This window comes from Lygodium microphyllum, chromosome 2 (genome assembly GCF_053477565.2).
Source record: "Lygodium microphyllum isolate KBCC chromosome 2, Lygodium_microphyllum_v1.1.10, whole genome shotgun sequence".
In the NCBI taxonomy this organism is placed as follows: Eukaryota; Viridiplantae; Streptophyta; class Polypodiopsida; order Schizaeales; family Lygodiaceae; genus Lygodium; species Lygodium microphyllum.
The window spans coordinates 55,379,010-55,397,293 of NC_141136.1; the positions used below are offsets into that span (position 1 = coordinate 55,379,010).

Genomic DNA, 18,284 nt, shown 5'->3' on the forward strand with positions numbered 1-18,284 from the left:
CCACATCAATAGATTACAGGATATGAGGGATGAGCTTGCATCCCTCGATCGGACGATATCTTCTGAAGACATGGCTATGATTCTTTTGACTCAGCTGCCATCGCCTCGGTTTGATGTCTTCTACACCAACCTTCTTACATCGAGGGCCCGTGAGAAGCTTCTATGGGAGGAGCTATCCCCGCTTGTCTTGGAGCATGAGGAGCGACCCAGAGAGGTCAGTGCTAGTGGATCCGACTCCACTAGAGCCTTTGTTGCAGGTTCGAGAGGACAGAAGAAGAAGAAGAAGTCAAAGGCTAAGAAGAAGGACAGTTCTTCAGGCTCTGACTCAGATTCAAAGCGACCGAAGTGCCCACACTGTGGGAAAGGGACACATCCCGAGGAGAAATGCTGGAAGAAGTACCCTCACCTTCATCCGGGAGCGAAGGGTGGATCTACATCGGAGCCTTCTTCTACCTCTACACCAGCTGTTACCCATGAGTCAGTGTTCTTTCATATCCATGCTTTGGAGGAGGATCCTTCTTCCGTGGCTGCAGTGTCTTCTACGCAGCCTTGGTTAGTGGACAGTGGTGCTTCGAGTCATATGACTCCCCGAGGTGATTTGTTACAGGATCTCCATCCATCAGAGGGTTCAGTCACTGTTGGTGACATTTTATCTGTGCCTATTAGTGGTGTTGGCACATTGCCTTTGTTTACCGACCGACCTTCGAGCTTCTTTTCACAGGCCCTACATGTTCCGGATTTGGGCCTTCCCCTCCTCTCAGTTTATGGCCTTACGAGGCTTGGCACACGAGTGATCTTCACCGAGCATGCCGTTGTTATTGAGGATTCTCTTACAGGAGCTGTCTTATCTACAGGTTGGCAGGAGAGCGGGCTTTACAGGCTCCATTTCCCTTCTTTGATGCAGGGCCCTCCGAGGCAGTCTATTGCTACACCCATTCCCACTTGTGCACCTTCTATTCCACAGGTTCCTTCCCATCTCCCACCCTCTCCTCCGGTGGTTCCCTCGTACCTCCCATCCCTTTCAGAGGGGGACGATCTCGGTGATGCGACTGTGGATCCCCTGGCCCCTAGTGTTTTAGAGGGGGATTCCCAGGATCGTGAGGAGTTCCTTCAGCAGCAGTCTACATCGACGGACTTCATCGACCTTGGCATTCCTTTTGCCACCCCAAGATCCGTTTCTCCCTTGGCCTTCAGCCACATCCAAGATCTGAGAGGGGGTGTTAGCAGTCATGTTTGTCATGCCTTGTCATCTCCTGCCTGTGAGCCTCAATCTGAGTCGGACGAGGACTTTAGGAGCTCTGACTTGTCTATCACTTGTTTTGACGGAGGAGGTAGCTCATTCTAGAGCACTCAGTTTATTGCATTTTAGTGCATTTTCTCCTCCAATCGGGATTTTATGTGCATTTCCCGGGGCAGTTTCTGCATTCTTCAGCCTGCCTCACCTGCCGGACATTGTCCACCCTTTCCGGGATTTTTCTGAGCATTCCTGGCATTTTTACCAGCATTAAATGCTGGTCGGATCAGCATTAAATGCTGGTCGGACATATTTATGGCCTCAAATTTCAGGTCGGCCAGTTTTTGGGTTTTTTGGCTATTTATAGCCATTTCCCACTTGGTAGTCAGTTGTATTATCATCTTCCCTCCTTCTTTGGCAGGTGCACACTCCGACTCCGTCATCTTCCTCCGTCTTCGGTGCTGCCGTCATCATCAGCCTGATCTGGTGCCCTCACTGACGCTTCGGGCTGCGTGCAGGGACTGATCAGTCCATAGTTTTGTATTCAGCATTCATTACAGTCAGTGCAGATTTTCTTCCTTCATTTTCTGCTGTCTCTCTCTCCTCCTCTGTATTCGTGTTCTTCTTCCGTTGCGCACTCTCACAGAAGAAAGCTGTGCTTTCAGCAAAATGCTGATGTGGCAAGGCTAACAAATAGTCTGGGGTGGTCTCCTCTACAAGAATTCAGCTCTCTCTCTCTCTTACACAATGATACCATGTAAGTGCACAATGGGAGAAGTGACACAAACACAAAGACAAAGGAGTAGAGAGAGATTGCAAGAAAATAAGAAAGAAATCTACACTAAACAAGGAAAGAATGCTGAATACAGAAGGACCAATCAATCCCTACACGTAGCCCACAATGTCTGTGAGGACACCAGATCAAGCTAATAATGAGGGCAGCACCGAAAATGGAGGAAGATGACAAAGTTGGAGTGTGCACTTGACAAGGAAGGAGGAAGATGAATGAATGATCTACCAACTGAGTGGGAAGGCTATAAATAGTCAAATACCCCAAAATTCAGCTGACCTGAAATCTAGGGCCAAAATATAGCCAACCAGCGTTCAATGTTGGTAAAATGCCAAAAAATCTCAAAAAAAATCTTGGAAAAGGTGGACAATGTCCAATAGGTGAGGCAAACTGACAAATGCAAAAACTACCCAAGATGCACTGAAAGTCAATAAACTGAGTGCTCTAGAATAAGCTATCTCCTCCATCAAAACAAGTGACAAACAGGTCAAAGCTCCCAAAGTCCTTGTCTAACTTAGATTGAGGCTCACAGGTAGGGGATAACAGGGCATGACAATCATGATTGCTAACAACCTTAACCCACTCCCACAATAGCCATCAGCGCTGTTGGACAGCTTTGCAGCATTGATTTATTTCAAAGTTCTCTTTCTTCTTTGTTTGTGTTTGTGTTTTTGTGTTTTACGTTTGAATTTTGCACATCACTCTCTAAGTCTTTGTGTTTCAGTCAAGGTCATACATTCTGTGCTTCCTCGGTGCAAACTTAAGCATATCTTCACACCTTAGTGGTGGCTTGATCACCCACTGCTTGGATATCCATGGTTTTATTTGATGATCATTACTGATGTACTATAGTCCATGATGAGCCATTATCATTGCATATTTTATTGTACCATCACCAAGGATCTAAGAGGTATTAGCAAAGTGTACATTTCATGGTGTATATGTCTATGTCTATCGTGTTATGCTAGATGATTTAGTGGCTAGTCAACTAGTATTTTGGTGACCACAGAGAAATGATGGCCAGCAACAGTACCCCACTTGAGCCGAAACCAAAGAGGCTGCATGTCCGTACAATGGAGGCCCAACCAACTGGGTCACTTCCTGGCAGTGTCCCACAACATGCACAATCTATTCCTGTTGGCTGCTTTCAGGCTGGGGGGACCAACACATGGCCTTTGTCAAGCCATTGCATACTTGAGAATGGCCTACCAAACCACTCGCTAGCTGATTAGCCCTCTAATTGGCATTATTCTTTGCATATTTATAGGCAAGCCTTCACATATTCTCTTCAATCTCCGACACTCCCTCAATTTCCATGTTGTTCATTGCTTTGTCAGAGTGCAGTGATGCAGAAGCATAGGACCAAGACAAAGAGAGAAAACACAGAGAGAGAAGAGAGAGAGAGAGAGAGAGAAGAGACAGTGAAACGCAAAAAAATCTCCACTGTAGTATGCTATACTACTATATAGGAGTGCAAAAAATATACACGGGTGCAAAGAAAATATCTGCGTATGTCCTCCTCTACGATGTCACCCCACATGCACACCTCGAGGACAGCAAGGCCTAATCACAATCTAATCTCCACGAACTGCAGAGAGTACCTATGAGTGAATGAGAGTGTGCCACAAACTGACTATAAATAGCCAAGGAAAAATAGTGCCCAACACCAGGTCGGCTGCAGTAAATGCAGCCGACTGCATAAAATAATGCTAAAAAACTGTCCGACTGGTCAATCTGGTGCCACGTGGCATCTGCGGCAGCTAGCATGGCTCTTGCTTGGCTGACATGGCACCTACTTTGCTGACGTGGGACTCTGGCCACATTGTTTTGCACACTGCTATCCAAGAAATGACTCTCTAACACCCCCTCTCAGATCCTGGACAGGTCAAAAGACTGAGGGATCTGGCATGTCTCCAAAGAAGAGCCTGGGAAAGCGCCTTCGTGAACAAATCTGCAAGATTATCCTCTGCCTTGCAATACTCCACATCAATGGTCTCATCCACAAGCTTCTCCCGAATGAAGTGATACTAGATCTCAATGTGCTTCGTCCGGGCATGGAATACAGGATTCTGTACCAAGGCAATGCAACTCTCATTGTCACACCACAGAAGAGTAGGACGAGTCTAGGGGCAGCCAAGCTCCTCCAACAATCTCCGAAGCCACACAACCTCGCATGTGGTGGAAGATGCAGCCCGATACTCAGCCTCAATAGAAGAAAGGGCTACCGTGGGCTGCTTCTTGCTACTCCAAGAGATAACACCTGTACCCAAGGTAAAACAGTAGCCTGTAGTAGACCTCCGGTGGTCCACATCGCTAGCCCAATCCGAGTCGCTCCAACCTGCAAGAACAAGATCTTAAGCATTTGTACCGGCGGGATACAAAAGCCCTAAGTCATAGGTCCCCCTCAAATACCGAAGAATCCTCAGGGCAGCCTGCTAATGCACATGTTTGGGTTCACTCATGAACCTCGCCAAAAGACCCACAGCAAAACAAAGATCAACAAGAGTGTTGAGTAGCCAAATCAAGGATCCAATCAACTGATGGTAGCAAGAAGCATCCGTCAAGGGAGAACTGAGTGTGAAATGGCCTTCCAGTTCAGATCCATAGGAGTAGAAATGTTCCAACAAGTCTCCATCTCAAAAGTCACCAAGAGCTCCTAAATGTATCTCTGCTGAGAGATGAAAATCCCCCTCTGAGATTGATAAATCTCATGACCCAAGAAGAAACGAAGAAACCCCAAATCCATCATCTCGAAACGCGCAAGGAAAACTAAAAAGTCTCAATCAATGCCCAAAATAGATGAAAATTTAAATTTTGAATTGAGAAAAAATGTCATGAACTTTTGGAATAAATGGACTACTTGAAGGAAAAGTCTACTACTATGCTTAAGCATTTCAAGTCAGCAAAGCATGTAGTCTTTTCTTCTGCGAGTAACTCTTTTGAGAAGCATTAATGGTGAATATGGCTTCATGACAGGCACCCATCATGACACGCCAAGAAAAGACTGGCAAGTTGCCTTTCTCAAAAGAAGAACAAGCGAAATACGGCCTCTCGCTGGAGACGAGGACCTAAGCTATCTTGGTCTCTTGGACCTTCTATGCATGATCCCCTGTCAGAATCAAATCATCAACATACAACACACAACCAGCCTTGGAAGTGTGCACATAAAGCTGCGGATCGGCCTTGGAGCGCTGATATCCCAACTTTGATTGAAGAAACGAGTTAATCTTCTTGGTCCATGCACGCGGAGCCTGCTTGAGGCCATACAAGGCCTCCTTCAACCTATAAAATTTCCCATTCGAGGATCCAAAGCCAAGAGGCTGCTCTACATAGGTCTCCTCCTGCAAGTCACCATTGAGAAAGACCGACTTTACATCCAACTGATAGATAGGCCATCTCCTATGGCCAGCCAAGGCAAGAACAGCTCGAATAGTCGCCATACGAGCAATGGGAGCAAAAGTATCATGAAAGTCAATGCCTGGCATTGAGCAAAACCTTTAGCAACAAGGGGAGCCATGTGCTTGTCCAAAGAACCATTGCTAAGATACTTGGTCTTGAAGACCCACTTGATGCGAATCACCTTCTTGTGAGAGGGACGAGGCACAAGGGACCAAGTGCCATTCCTCTCAATACCCTCCTACTCGACTTCCATAGCCTTCCGTCAATGATCAGATTGCAAAGCCTCCTTCAAGAAAGTGGGCTCTCAATCCTGCATAACACAGGTCATCAAACAATAGTTAGAGCAAGCAAGCTCCGTAGAATGTGCATGATTCCTCTGTGACCTCCGCGGTCCATCTTGCGGTTCCTACTCCTCAGGGACCCCCTCGATCCCTGAATCTCGAAGTGTGTCATGGGCCCAACGAGGAGGCCAGACCTCTCCTCGTCGATCTCCATCTGCTGAAGACTCGGGGGAACCCCCTCGATCCCTGAATCTTGTAGTGTGTCATGGGCCCAACGAGGAGGCCGGACTCTCCCCATCGCTCTCCATCTGCTAAAGACTCGGGAACAGCCACCGACGGAAGCTCCACTAGGGTGGCCGGTGGAAGGGAGGACTCTGAATCAGAAGAAGAATCTCCATCAAAAGGCTCTGGCTCCAAAGAAACTGTCTCGGCAGCCCATCTCTCCCCTAGATCTCCAAGGACAAGGTGCTCCTCACCCCCCTCTGTGGCCGGAACTTCCACGGACCGCATATCTTGGCTCGTGTTGACATCCCGCTTGACGGGAGTCGTAGCCAACAAAAACCTGTCGTCGAGAAGCCGCCTTGAACTTGTCACGCTACGTCTTCGGGATGTGCACATTGTGAGAGTGCGCAACGGAAGAAGAACACGAACACGGAGGAGAGGAGAGAGAAGGCAGAGAATGAAGGAAGAAAATCTGCACTGACTGAAATGAATGCTGAATACACTGAAATGGACTGATCAGTCCCTGCACGCAGCCCAAAGCGTCAGTGAGGGCACCAGATCAGGCTGATGATGACGGCAGCACCGAAGACGGAGGAAGATGACGGAGTCGGAGTGTGCACCTGCCAAAGAAGGAGGGAAGTTGATAATACAACTGACTGCCAAGTGGGAAATGGCTATAAATAGCCAAAAAACCCAAAAACTGGCCGACCTGAAATTTGAGGCCATAAATATGTCCGACCAGCATTTAATGCTGATCTGACCAGCATTTAATGCTGGTAAAAATGCTAGGAATGCTCAGAAAAATCCCAGAAAGGGTGGACAATGTCCGGCAGGTGAGGCAAGCTGATGAATGCAGAAACTGCCCCGGGAAATGCACATCTGAGTGCTCTAGAATGAGCTACCTCCTCCGTCAAAACAAGTGATAGACAAGTCAGAGCTCCTAAAGTCCTCATCTGACTCAGATTGAGGCTCACAGGCAGGAGATGACAAGGCATGACAAACATGACTGCTAACACCCCCTCTCAGATCCTGGATGTGGCAGAAGGCCAAGGGAGAAACAGATCCTGGGGTGGCAAGAGGAATGCCAAGGTCGATGAAGTCCGTCGATGTAGACTGCTGCTGAAGGAGCTCCTCACGATCCTGGGAATCCCCCTCTAAAACACTAGGGGCCAGGGAATCCACAGCCGCATCACCGAGATCGTCCCCCTCTGAAAGGGATGGGGGGTACGAGGGAACCACCGGAGGAGAGGGTGGGGGATGGGAAGGAACCTGTGGAATAGAAGGTGCACAAGCGGGAATGGGTGTAGCAATAGACTGCCTCGGAGGACCCTCCATCAAAGAAGGGGAATGGAGCCTGTAAAGCCCGCTCTCCTGCCAACCTGTAGATAAGACAGCTCCTGTAAGAGAATCCTCAATAACAACGGCATGCTCGGTGAAGATCACTCGTGTGCCAAGCCTCGTAAGACCATAAACTGAGAGGAGAGGAAGGCCCAAATCCGGAACATGTAGGGCCTGTGAAAAGGAGCTCGAAGGTCGGTCGGTAAACAAAGGCAATGTGCCAACACCACTAATAGGCACCGATAAAATGTCACCAACAGTGACTGAACCCTCTGATGGACGGAGATCCTGTAACAAATCACCTCGGGGAGTCATATGACTCGAAGCACCACTGTCCACTAACCAAGGCTGCGCAGAAGACACTGCAGCCACGGAAGAAGGATCCTCCTCCAAAGCATGGATATGAAGGAACACTGACTCATGGGTAACAGCTGGTGTAGAGGTAGAAGAAGGCTCCGATGTAGATCCACCCTTCGCTCCCGGACGAAGGTGAGGGTACTTCTTCCAGCATTTCTCCTCGGGATGTGTCCCTTTCCCACAGTGTGGGCACTTTGGTCTCTCTGAATCTGAGTCAGAGCCTGAAGAACTGTCCTTCTTCTTAGCCTTTGACTTCTTCTTCTTCTTCTGTCCTCCCGAACCTGCAACAAAAGCTCTAGTGGAGTCGGATCCACTAGCACTGACCTCTCTGAGTCGCTCGTCATGCTCCAAGACAAGCGGGGATAGCTCCTCCCATAGAAGCTTCTCACGGGTCCTCGATGTAAGAAGGCTGGTATAGAAGACATCAAACCGAGGCGATGGCAGCTGAGTCAAAAGAATCATAGCCATGTCTGCAGAAGATATCGACCGACCGAGGGATGCAAGCTCATCCCTCATATCCTGTAATTTGTTGATGTGGTCCTTCATGGAAGGACTATCATCAATAGCGAGCATCCGCAACTTCTTTTCGAGAGATATCTGGTGGGCAAACGTCTTCTGTTGATAGAGAGACGCGAGCTTTCTCCACACGTCTGCTGCAGTCTTCAACCTGTGAACATGAAGAAGGACAGAATCCTGCAAACTCAGAAAGAGGAAAAATCTGGCTCTAGAATTAAGCCGATCCCATAAGGCTACACGATCCATAGATGCCCCATCTGCGGGATCCACCTTAGGCCGGGGAATAGGAACAGAAACAAGCTCCCAAAGATCGAAGGAGTCCAAGATACACTCCACCTTGCAGGACCATAGAGAAAAGTTGGAGCCATCCAACCGGTCCTCCTTGGGCAGCTGAGGAAGTACGGGTACCTGTACAGGGGGTACCAAAGGCTGCATCCCACTGGAAGGGGATTGCCGAGATACATGAATAGAAGGGGGACAGGAAAGAGGAATAGACTCCGGACGACGGTCCTCGTGATAGAAATCACGCCTCCGTTCAGATGAGTGTCGAGACACAAGCTCGTCATCTGAGTCATCAAAGCCTGTAAACTGATGAAAAGACATCTTCCAATCTGCAAAACACCAAACACCAAAGAAAACTTTGCCGATGCCGAATAATGACCAGCAGTCTGGTCACCAACCACCAAAACGCAGGCTGTGATAGCCTACAAACACCTGGAGCTGCAAAACGCAAGGGTATCTGATGAAGATCACCAAAACAGAAGCCGCCAGCACCAAAACGCAGCCTAGGAGTGGGTCGCCAGCAGGAGATGAGCCGCCAGGAGTGGAAACGATCACCAGATCAGGAAAACGCAGCCTGATGATGTGTCGCCCAGCTGAAGGAGGGGCCACCTGATGGTAAACGCAAGCAGGAGGGGTCGTTTGATGACGTGGCAGCCTTTGGAGAAGTCGTCTGCAGCAAACGCAAGAAGAATGGCCACCTAGAGGGGCCGCCTGGGCAGTTGGAGATGAGGGGACAGCAGCAGAAGAGGGGTGAGGTATCTCTCCACAAGGTTAGGTCCTCCGTGCTCTCAGTCAGGCGATGATACCATGTGAGAGTGCGCAACGGAAGAAGAACACGAACACGGAGGAGAGGAGAGAGAAGGCAGAGAATGAAGAAAGAAAATCTGCACTGACTGAAATGAATGCTGAATACACTGAAATGGACTGATCAGTCCCTGCACGCAGCCCAAAGCGTCAGTGAGGGCACCAGATCAGGCTGATGATGACGGCAGCACCGAAGACGGAGGAAGATGACGGAGTCGGAGTGTGCACCTGCCAAAGAAGGAGGGAAGTTGATAATACAACTAATTGCCAAGTGGGAAATGGCTATAAATAGCCAAAAAACCCAAAAACTGGCCGACCTGAAATTTGAGGCCATAAATATGTCCGACCAGCATTTAATGCTGATCTGACCAGCATTTAATGCTGGTAAAAATGCTAGGAATGCTCAGAAAAATCCCGGAAAGGGTGGACAATGTCCGGCAGGTGAGGCAAGCTGATGAATGCAGAAACTGCCCCGGGAAATGCACATCTGAGTGCTCTAGAATGAGCTACCTCCTCCGTCAAAACAAGTGATAGACAAGTCAAAGCTCCTAAAGTCCTCATCTGACTCAGACTGAGGCTCACAGGCAGGAGATGACAAGGCATGACAAACATGACTGCTAACACACATAGGCGTCACACCCAAAGATCTTGAAATAAGAGACATATGGCTTAGTCCCAAAGTAAGCCTCAAAACGTGTCATCCTACCAATGGCCGAAGTAGGAGATCGATTGAGAATGTGAACTGCGGTAACCATTGTCTCGGCCCACAAAACCTGAGGTGTCTATCGGTGCTCCATCATGGTAGGCGCCAACTCGATCACACTTCTGTTCTTCCGCTCCAAAATGCCATTCTCTTGAGTGTTGGTGTTAGCAAACTCCTGGTGAATGCCCCTATCTGCACAAAAACAAGCAAACTCATTAGACATAAATTCATCGCCCTTGTCTAAACACAAGGTCTTCAGTCGCTGGCCAGATCGGTTCTCCTCAAAGAGAAGCCAATCCTCGAAGTGGGAGAAAGCCTCCAACTTCAATGTCAAGAAATAGGCCCATGTCATCCTGCTATAGTCATCTACGATCAGTATGAAGTACAAGCTCCCCTTCAAGGACTCGGTCCTCATCAGGCCACAAAGATCCGTAGATACAAGCTCCATAGGTGAAGTAGACCGCCTCAAAGCTTTGTTGGGAATCGCATCCCGATACAGTTTTCCACGAATGCAAGAGACACACGGCTGATGGCTCACTACTATGTCCGGCAAACCTCAAACAAACGATCCTCAAGCCGCCTTTCGAAGGCACTCATAGTTCAAGTGGCCAAACCGAGCACGCCATATCTTGGACTGTGTCTGAGAAGTAAGAAGAAGAGATGTAAGAGCTGTAGAAGACTTAATTTGTAGATGTCATTCTTCTCATACCCTGTAGAGACCAAGAGAACAAATCTTATGGACCGAAAGCAAATGATACCCCAAGCCTGGTACATGCAACACCTCGGAAGTGTGGGTACCACCACGTCCATCTGGAATCAGCTACATCTCACCCCGTGCGGCAATAGACACAAAAGAGCTGGCTCCAATGAGAATCTGCCCATGGGAAGGTCGCAAATGGGCAACACCAACGGGAGGAGTAGTCATGTGCCGTGAGGCACCACTGTCCACGATCCACTCTCAAGCTTGGGGAGCTGTCATCGCAGCATCAAAAGTCTTCGGTGTAGAGTCCTCAATGACTACTAACTGTAGAAAAGCAGTTGATGAGGGTGCAACCACCGCTCCAAAATCCTTGGTGTCCTTCTTCTTGGTGTCCTTCTTGTCTTTGTCGAGGCAATCCTTCTTCCAATGACCGATCTTACCACAAATATGGCATGTCGATTCCTTCTCCTTATCCTTCTTAGATTTGTTGTCCTCCTTTTTCTTTTGGTCCTTCCCCTTCTTCTGAGAGGCTTGACCAACCAAAGCTCTGATTTGGAAGCATTCTGTCCCTTCAATTGTTCCCCTTGGTCCAAGACCATAGGAACCAACTATTCCCACTGAAGAGTCTATTCCTGCCTGTTGAGAAACCCTTCATCGGCAGTTTGCGTTTTTGCAACTCTGTGTTTTGCGTTTAGGATTTGCAGCCCCAAAAAGGGGGGCCATCCTAGACTAACTATGCCTATTTGTAGGCACTCTCTCATTCATTCCTCACGGCTGATTCATTCAGTCCGTCACCTCTTCTCTCTAGCCTCTCCACTACCGTCACACCCCTTCACGAGGACATTGCGGTTCATGGTTCGTGGCTGTCTTCATCATCTTCCTTGTGCTATAGTATCCTTGGTCCCTTGTATCACATTCATTCATCAGAGTTTCTTCTCTCATCTTCTCTTCTCCATATTTGCCGAGTTCACTCCATGTTCCTCCCCGCAAACCCTACTATCTCGCTGGTACGTCATCTTTTGACATGGTATCAGAGTTGGATCTGCTCACCTAGCGGCAAAGATCCTCCACTCCAGTGAAGGCAAAGACCGGTGGCAAGTTTGGCATCCACTTATCTTCTTCTTCCACTGCATCAAAATCTTGTTTTTGCAGATTTCAGGTGTTTTCAGCTTCCTTCCCACACCCCGTTTACAGAGGATATCTCAACCGAAGTTGTCCATTGTTGTCTCCATCAGTTGGCGCCTGATTTCCAGCCCTCTTCACGCAATTTGGAGCTAATTCCAGCTGGGCAACTGCTATTCCTGTGCAGACCTGCTGCCGTACATCATGCCACGTCATCACAGTCCTGTTGCCTGCGTTTTTAGTCTTTCTCTTGCAGGATGTCCTGTCTGCGTTTTTAGTCTCTCCTGCTACCTGTGTTATTAGTCTTTCTCTCTCTTGCAGGCTGTCCTACCTGCATTTTTAGTATTTCTCTCTCCTCACATGCGTTTTTCTACTGGTTGCAACCTCTTATTGCTGGTCATATCCTCCTCCCACTGGCAGCTCACTTCCAGCCCTTCCACTACCATCCCACCCCTTGAGGTGGACATTGCGGTTTGTGCTTCACACTGCCCTCACACCCCTTGAGGCGGACATTGTGGTTCGTGGTTTATGGTGGCTGACCTCTTCCTTCTTCAGCAAGGCACACTGGTATCCATGGCTTCTTTACCAACAGATGTCCAGACTAATGGGTGCTCCTACTGTGGCATCACCGAACACACCACCAATGCTTGCCAACTTCGACCTTCGCTCCCCACCCCTCGGAGTATATGCGTCTTCCACCAGGCAACCTTGTGCCACCTCTCCTTTCTGGGCCACAAAGACGTTTTGCACTGGCTATCAAAGGACTATGCTCAAGGCAATAAGAAGCATCCGATGCACACTAAGTTCTTTCCAGCACATGGAGGATCGATTGGCGCTACGTCCTCCTGGAGATCGTCGCAATGCCAGTGGCAATCTTCTCCCACCTATTTTCAGGTACAGTGGCTTCCACGACCTACGAATCTGGAGTCCACTCCATCAAGAGAGTGATTGTTTTATACCGTCTCCTCGTCAGTCTGCTCCTTCGAGAGACAGTGGCTGCTCAACTCCTTCCTCTTCTTCGGCTACCCAGTCTGCTCCACTGAGAGAGAGCGAATGTTGTCCACCTCTTGCTCATTCTGAGCCCCACCCTTCCCCACCCTCGACTACTCAGGTTTGAGAGGCCACCTTTGGGAGCTCTTCGGCACCCCAGATACCTTTTTCAGCCCAACCAGTGGCACTTCCTTCGTCATCAGACATTTCGGAGTCCGTGATCCATGAGTTTTTGGATTTCCTATCTACTTCAGAGGGGGATTCAGAGGGGGATGTTATTTTTTTGCCCTCAGAGGGGGCATCTACTTCTTCAACTTCAGCAAGAGCCCCTCCACCTCCCACCTCAGAGGGGGAACCTACTCCACATGAAGTTCTTCACCCATCCTCTACTTTCCTGGGATGGCTATCTTCGACCAATCATCTCTTCTACTAATACCCAGGATCTTCAAGTACCACCTAGATTGGAACCTCGAAGGTTCAGCCGCGACTTGGTGACGAGGCCTTCATATTCCTTCCAGCATGGATGCATGGAGCTAGTGGCTTCTCTCCGGAGGTTGTGTTTCTGATTCTCCAGTTTACTCTGTCTACTGGTCTTTACTACAGGTTCCCTTTCCGGTGGAAATCTTGGATTTTAGGGATCCTCTACGTCTTATTCCTCCTCTTCTCTTCTTGCCTTGGTCACTTGGTTAGCATGAAACCACCTCCTGAGATCAAGTACGGGCATATCCTTATGGTTCTCAACACTACACAAAGTCCGACATTCCTCCTATGCATTGCATGTTTTCATCATCTTTGTACTAGGATGCTTGGGCAAGTGAACAATTTCCCCACGAGGAACACTGTCCAAGTGGCACCTGCTGCATAGGCATTGCATCTCCACCTCACTTTTCTTGTTTCCCTTTTTGGGCCTGATAGGGGGTGTTAAGAAACCCTTCACCTGCAGTTTGCATTTTTACATTTCTGCATTTTGCATTTAGGGTTTGCGTTTAGGGTTTGCAGTCCCAAAAAGAGGCATCATCTTAGACTCACTGTGCCTATTTATAGGCCACTCTCTCATTGATTCCTTACGGCTGATTCATTCAGTCCGTCACCTCTTCTCTCCAGCCTCTCCACTACCCTCACAACCCTTCAAGAGAACATTGTGGTTCGTAGTTCATGGCTATCTTCATCATCTTCCTTGAGATACAACACCCTTGGTCCCTTGTATCACATTCACTCCATGATTCAGCTCTTCATCGTTCCATTCATCAAAGTTTCTTCTCTCTTCTTTTCTCTTCTCCATGTTTGCCAGGTTCACTCCGTGTTCCTCCCCGCAAACCCTACTCTCTCGCTGGTACGTCATCTTTTGACACCGCCCTAATGCAATAAGAGCGGAATAAAAGGTATTGAATCGTGGAGGTAACTGGGACAACAAAGTGATCGCCATGTCTTCGGAAGAAATAGGCTTCCCCACATTTTGAACCTGCATCTGAAGCTGTTGAAACTTGTTGATGTGTTCCCGAAGCGAAGAAGACTTATTCATGGACAAGGTTCGCATCTATACCTCCAAAGAAACCCTCTTCATCAGGGTCATCCGATTATACATCTAGTCGAGCTCTAGCCATATCTCTCGAGCCACCGTCAAGTGCTACATGAGAGCTATCACGACTATAGTGCAAGACAAAAAAAGAAAATAACGAATCTTGGCATTCAGTTTGTCCCAATGAGATTGGGCCTTGGTCAACTCTGCACGAGCATTGGAAGAGAGTTTGGACTCATCTCTTACTAATGGCCTGTTAATCTCCTCCATCACAAGCCCCGCCAAATCATAAGACTCCAGAATGGCTAACATCATCACCCGCCAAATGCGTTAATTGTCACCATCAAGCTTTTGATCTGATGGAAGAGCCGATAGGACATGCACCTTCCTGTCCATAATCGCTTGGAACTCCAAATCAATCTCTGTAGACATGTTAACTTGCAATGCCTGTACAAATGCAAAATCAGCCCCCTCTGTTTGTGTAAATGTAGCCTGTTAGGATTGTTTCCTCTGCTTCCCAAACCTTCTTCAGCCACCGGATGCGATGAAAAGGTAAAATCTGCAATGAAAGGCCTAAAACACAGCCTTTCTCCCCTTCGAACAACAATAACCTGCAGCAAATTCACCAGTTGGACTCCTTTCCCGCATGCCCACTCTCGCTTCAGCATTGTTCCGATGCGCAGCCCTCCCGCTCGCCCTCGAATGCTAAAACGCAGCCTTGTGTCGCGCTGAAATCTCCTCTTCAAGTAGGTTCTTCAATCAGTCAGTCCAATTTCACCGCCCTGATACCATGTCAGAGTGCAGCAATGCAAAAGCGTAGGACCAAGACTGAGAAAGAGTGAACACAAAGAGGAGAGAGAGAGAGAGAGGAGACTGAAACGCAGAAAATCTACAGTGTAGTATGCTGTATAGAAGTGCAAAAAATATACACGGGTGCAGAGAAAATATATGCGTATGTCCCCCTCTACGATGTCACCCCACGTGCACACCTCGAGGACAGCAAGGCCTGATCACAATCTGATCTCCACAAACTGCAGAGAGTACCTATGAGTGAATGAGAGTGTGCCACAAACTGACTATTAATAGCCAAGGAAAAATAGTGCCCAGCACCAGGTCGGCTGCAGTAAATGCAGCCAACTGCATTAAATAATGCTAAAAAACTGTCCAACTGATCAAAAACTGTCGGACTGATCAATTTTCTGCCATGTGGCATCTGCGGCAGCTGACGTGGCTCCTGCTCGGCTGACGTGGCACCTGCTCTCCTGACGTGGCACTCTGGCCGTACTGTTCTGCGCACTGCTGTCCAGGAAATGACTCTCTAACACGCTTGTCAGCCCGTTCCAACATCCTCACTAACACACACCAGCTGCGTGAAGGAGCTGATCAGGCCAGCCTGGTATTCAGTATAAATACTGTAGAACATAGTATTTTTTGATGCCAAATAGTAATTTTCTAAAGTATTGTACAACAAGTGTTAAATTTAAAAGAAATAAAAAATAAAAATATGTAAATTATAATTATTATTATTATTATATAATAGAGACCCAATATCTGTGTGTGTGCGCGCGCGCGCACACGCGTACCAACTCTCTCTCTCTCTCTCTCTCTCTCTCATATATATGCACGTGTGGGTTCATTTTCAGATCACTTCAGTTCTGTTCCTGCCAGCCTTGTATTCAGCATTCATTTTCAGATCAGATTTAGTTCCTTCATGCTCTGCATTCTTTCTCAACTCTCTCTTACCTTCTCTCGCCATGTTTGTGATTCTCTTCCACTCCACTCACACAGTCCTCCATCAATGATGACAGCTTGTAAATGGTTGAAACAATTGTAAAAGTCCTCCAAGTTGCAAAATGCAAGCTCTGAGTGCAGCAACTGACTGCAGGTCGCTGACGAAGGGAAGCCACAAGCAGAAGGCAGCAATTGCGGCAGGAAAACATAGGTGTAGGTCACCTTGGCCAGCACCAGCATAACCCAAACCAGTAACATCTCTGCCCAAAACAGCACAGTAAGCAGCAGGAGGTCCCTGTGATGGCTGGGGGCAAGCAAGAAGGGAGAGTGCTAGCGATGAGAAGTCAATAATGTGGCATAAAGTGTGGCAGCCCATGACTTTTCCTTTTCCAAAATTTTTGGAGCCATTATACCAGAAAAATGAGATTAAATTAGGCCTTCATTTTAGTTGCTACACACCGCCTCTCAAGCCCAAAAAGCTGCCCAAGGGAGGAGAACCCATAATTCCAAAGTCAACCATGAGTCCAAGCTGATGAGTTGATTGAGAAATCCTAGGGTAAGGGGCCAGTAAAGTTGCAGCCCCTCAGTAAAATTCCAATTTGGCAAGCACAGACCAAAGTAACATGAGAAAGTTAGTGAATTGGAAGGCATTCTGGGGAAGAGGGTTTGAAGCCCTGCCTACTTACTATCTATCTTTTTTTCTTGATCCTTCCATGCCTTTCTTCATAGGGCATATTTTTGCAGTCACAGATCCATTGTGAAGCTTCAATTGATGCCTTTGAAGCTCAAGGATCCTCAGAAGTCACTTTGCCACCCGCTTGTACTAGAGCTACACCCACTTTGGTAATCCAAATATTCAGTAATGGAGAAATCCCCTCCCTAAGTATAGTAAAGGCCTGCTTCAGTGATGAAGATATTCTAAACATTCAAAAAGAGGGTGCCAATCCACTCGTGGTGGACAATCACAAGTTTCAACTGCAAATGGTAATGATGCCATCTATAAAGCAATGCTTGATCCTAAGTCCATAGCACAATTCACAAGTGACATATTTCATTCAATGCATCATTAATAATGGCCAAGATTTTAATCGTCTACATTCTTGTGATTGCAGAAGCTAGTTCTACCATTATATCTATGGAAGGTAGATGTATGGTTCATTGGTTGATGGCTTCAAAAGACATCAACAAGAACACATGCAAAAACCAAAATTACATATCCCTCCACCACTTCTATCCTTTCACTCCATAAACACGAGCATATGTGTGTCCATCTATGCATACGTAATGCAACCACACATATTCACAACGCCCCTCCCCCTTTTCTTCCAGTGCAGAACCAAAGTACATGTGCATGTGTCTGCATTATGTATATGCACACAGACATCCAGTGGCAACAAAGAAGAAACAAAAGACACTCTTTACTGAAAGAAAACTTTCACAAGTCACCCAAACCAAACAACCAACGAACAACACTAAACAACAGAAGTACCCACTTAAAAAAGAGGGGGGGAACAAATAAGTACGAAAACTTAACACACACACACACAACAACTACTGCTGCAATGCAGCATTAGACAATGAGGGCTTGCTGAGGAACCTGAGTTAAAATCCAGCCACAACTAAATGGACAGAGAATAGAATGAATAGGGCAAGAAATGGCACAGGAGATCACCTTTTCGCGCGATGCCTGTGGACAACAACGCCAGAGAGGATGAGCAGGAAGAGGACGCAGTTGCAGGCAATGATGGTAGGGAGGCCAATGCGAGCTGGCCCTTTCTTCTTCTTACTCTGCTGGAGCAACGCCTGGGGTTTGATCCGCGCCATGTGAATCAAAAGGCATGTAAAATGGATCGGAAAAAACAGGTCCGCAGATTCAATGGAGGCTTTTTTTCTCTCTCCGACGCTGCTGAATATCTGTGTCTGACTACTGCTTCTTCTTCTTCTTCTTCTTATTCTACTGCTTCGATCCTTCCTTCCTTTGGGCAGAATCGAAAGCAAAATAATGTACGGTTCTTTCTGCCTCCCCTTGCAATGATGTTTATAGGGTGGCTTAAGACTCTCATTATTACTAGTATATTACTAGTATACTAGTATATTACTATGCCGTTAAGGTTACTTAAGCGCTAAAATAATATAATATACAAGCAAAGGTACTATAATATTTGTGGTGTGTAATATGTGTGTTTTAAGGTAGAGTGCTTTGTAACAAACTCTTTGTTAATATAAGGAGGTGCCTAAGATGGGAAAAGGCGCGCTCATTCTTCGTTCAATTCGCCTATAACAAGCATGTTACCAT

The 18,284-nt window shown here is 47.4% G+C and overlaps 1 protein-coding gene across 1 annotated transcript in view; it reads right to left on the reverse strand.

The window, feature by feature from the left end:
- The window catches only part of LOC148039758 (Cyclophilin-like peptidyl-prolyl cis-trans isomerase family protein), a 109,192-nt gene extending 91,193 nt beyond the window's left edge, over window positions 1–17,999 (reverse strand). Inside the window, exon 1 of the mRNA XM_087693655.1 lies at window positions 17,661–17,999. Within this exon, the coding sequence (XP_087549781.1) occupies window positions 17,661–17,812 (152 nt within the window). The 5' untranslated portion in view covers window positions 17,813–17,999. The remainder of the gene's footprint in view (window positions 1–17,660) is intronic.
- Window positions 18,000–18,284: the final 285 nt, after the last annotated feature.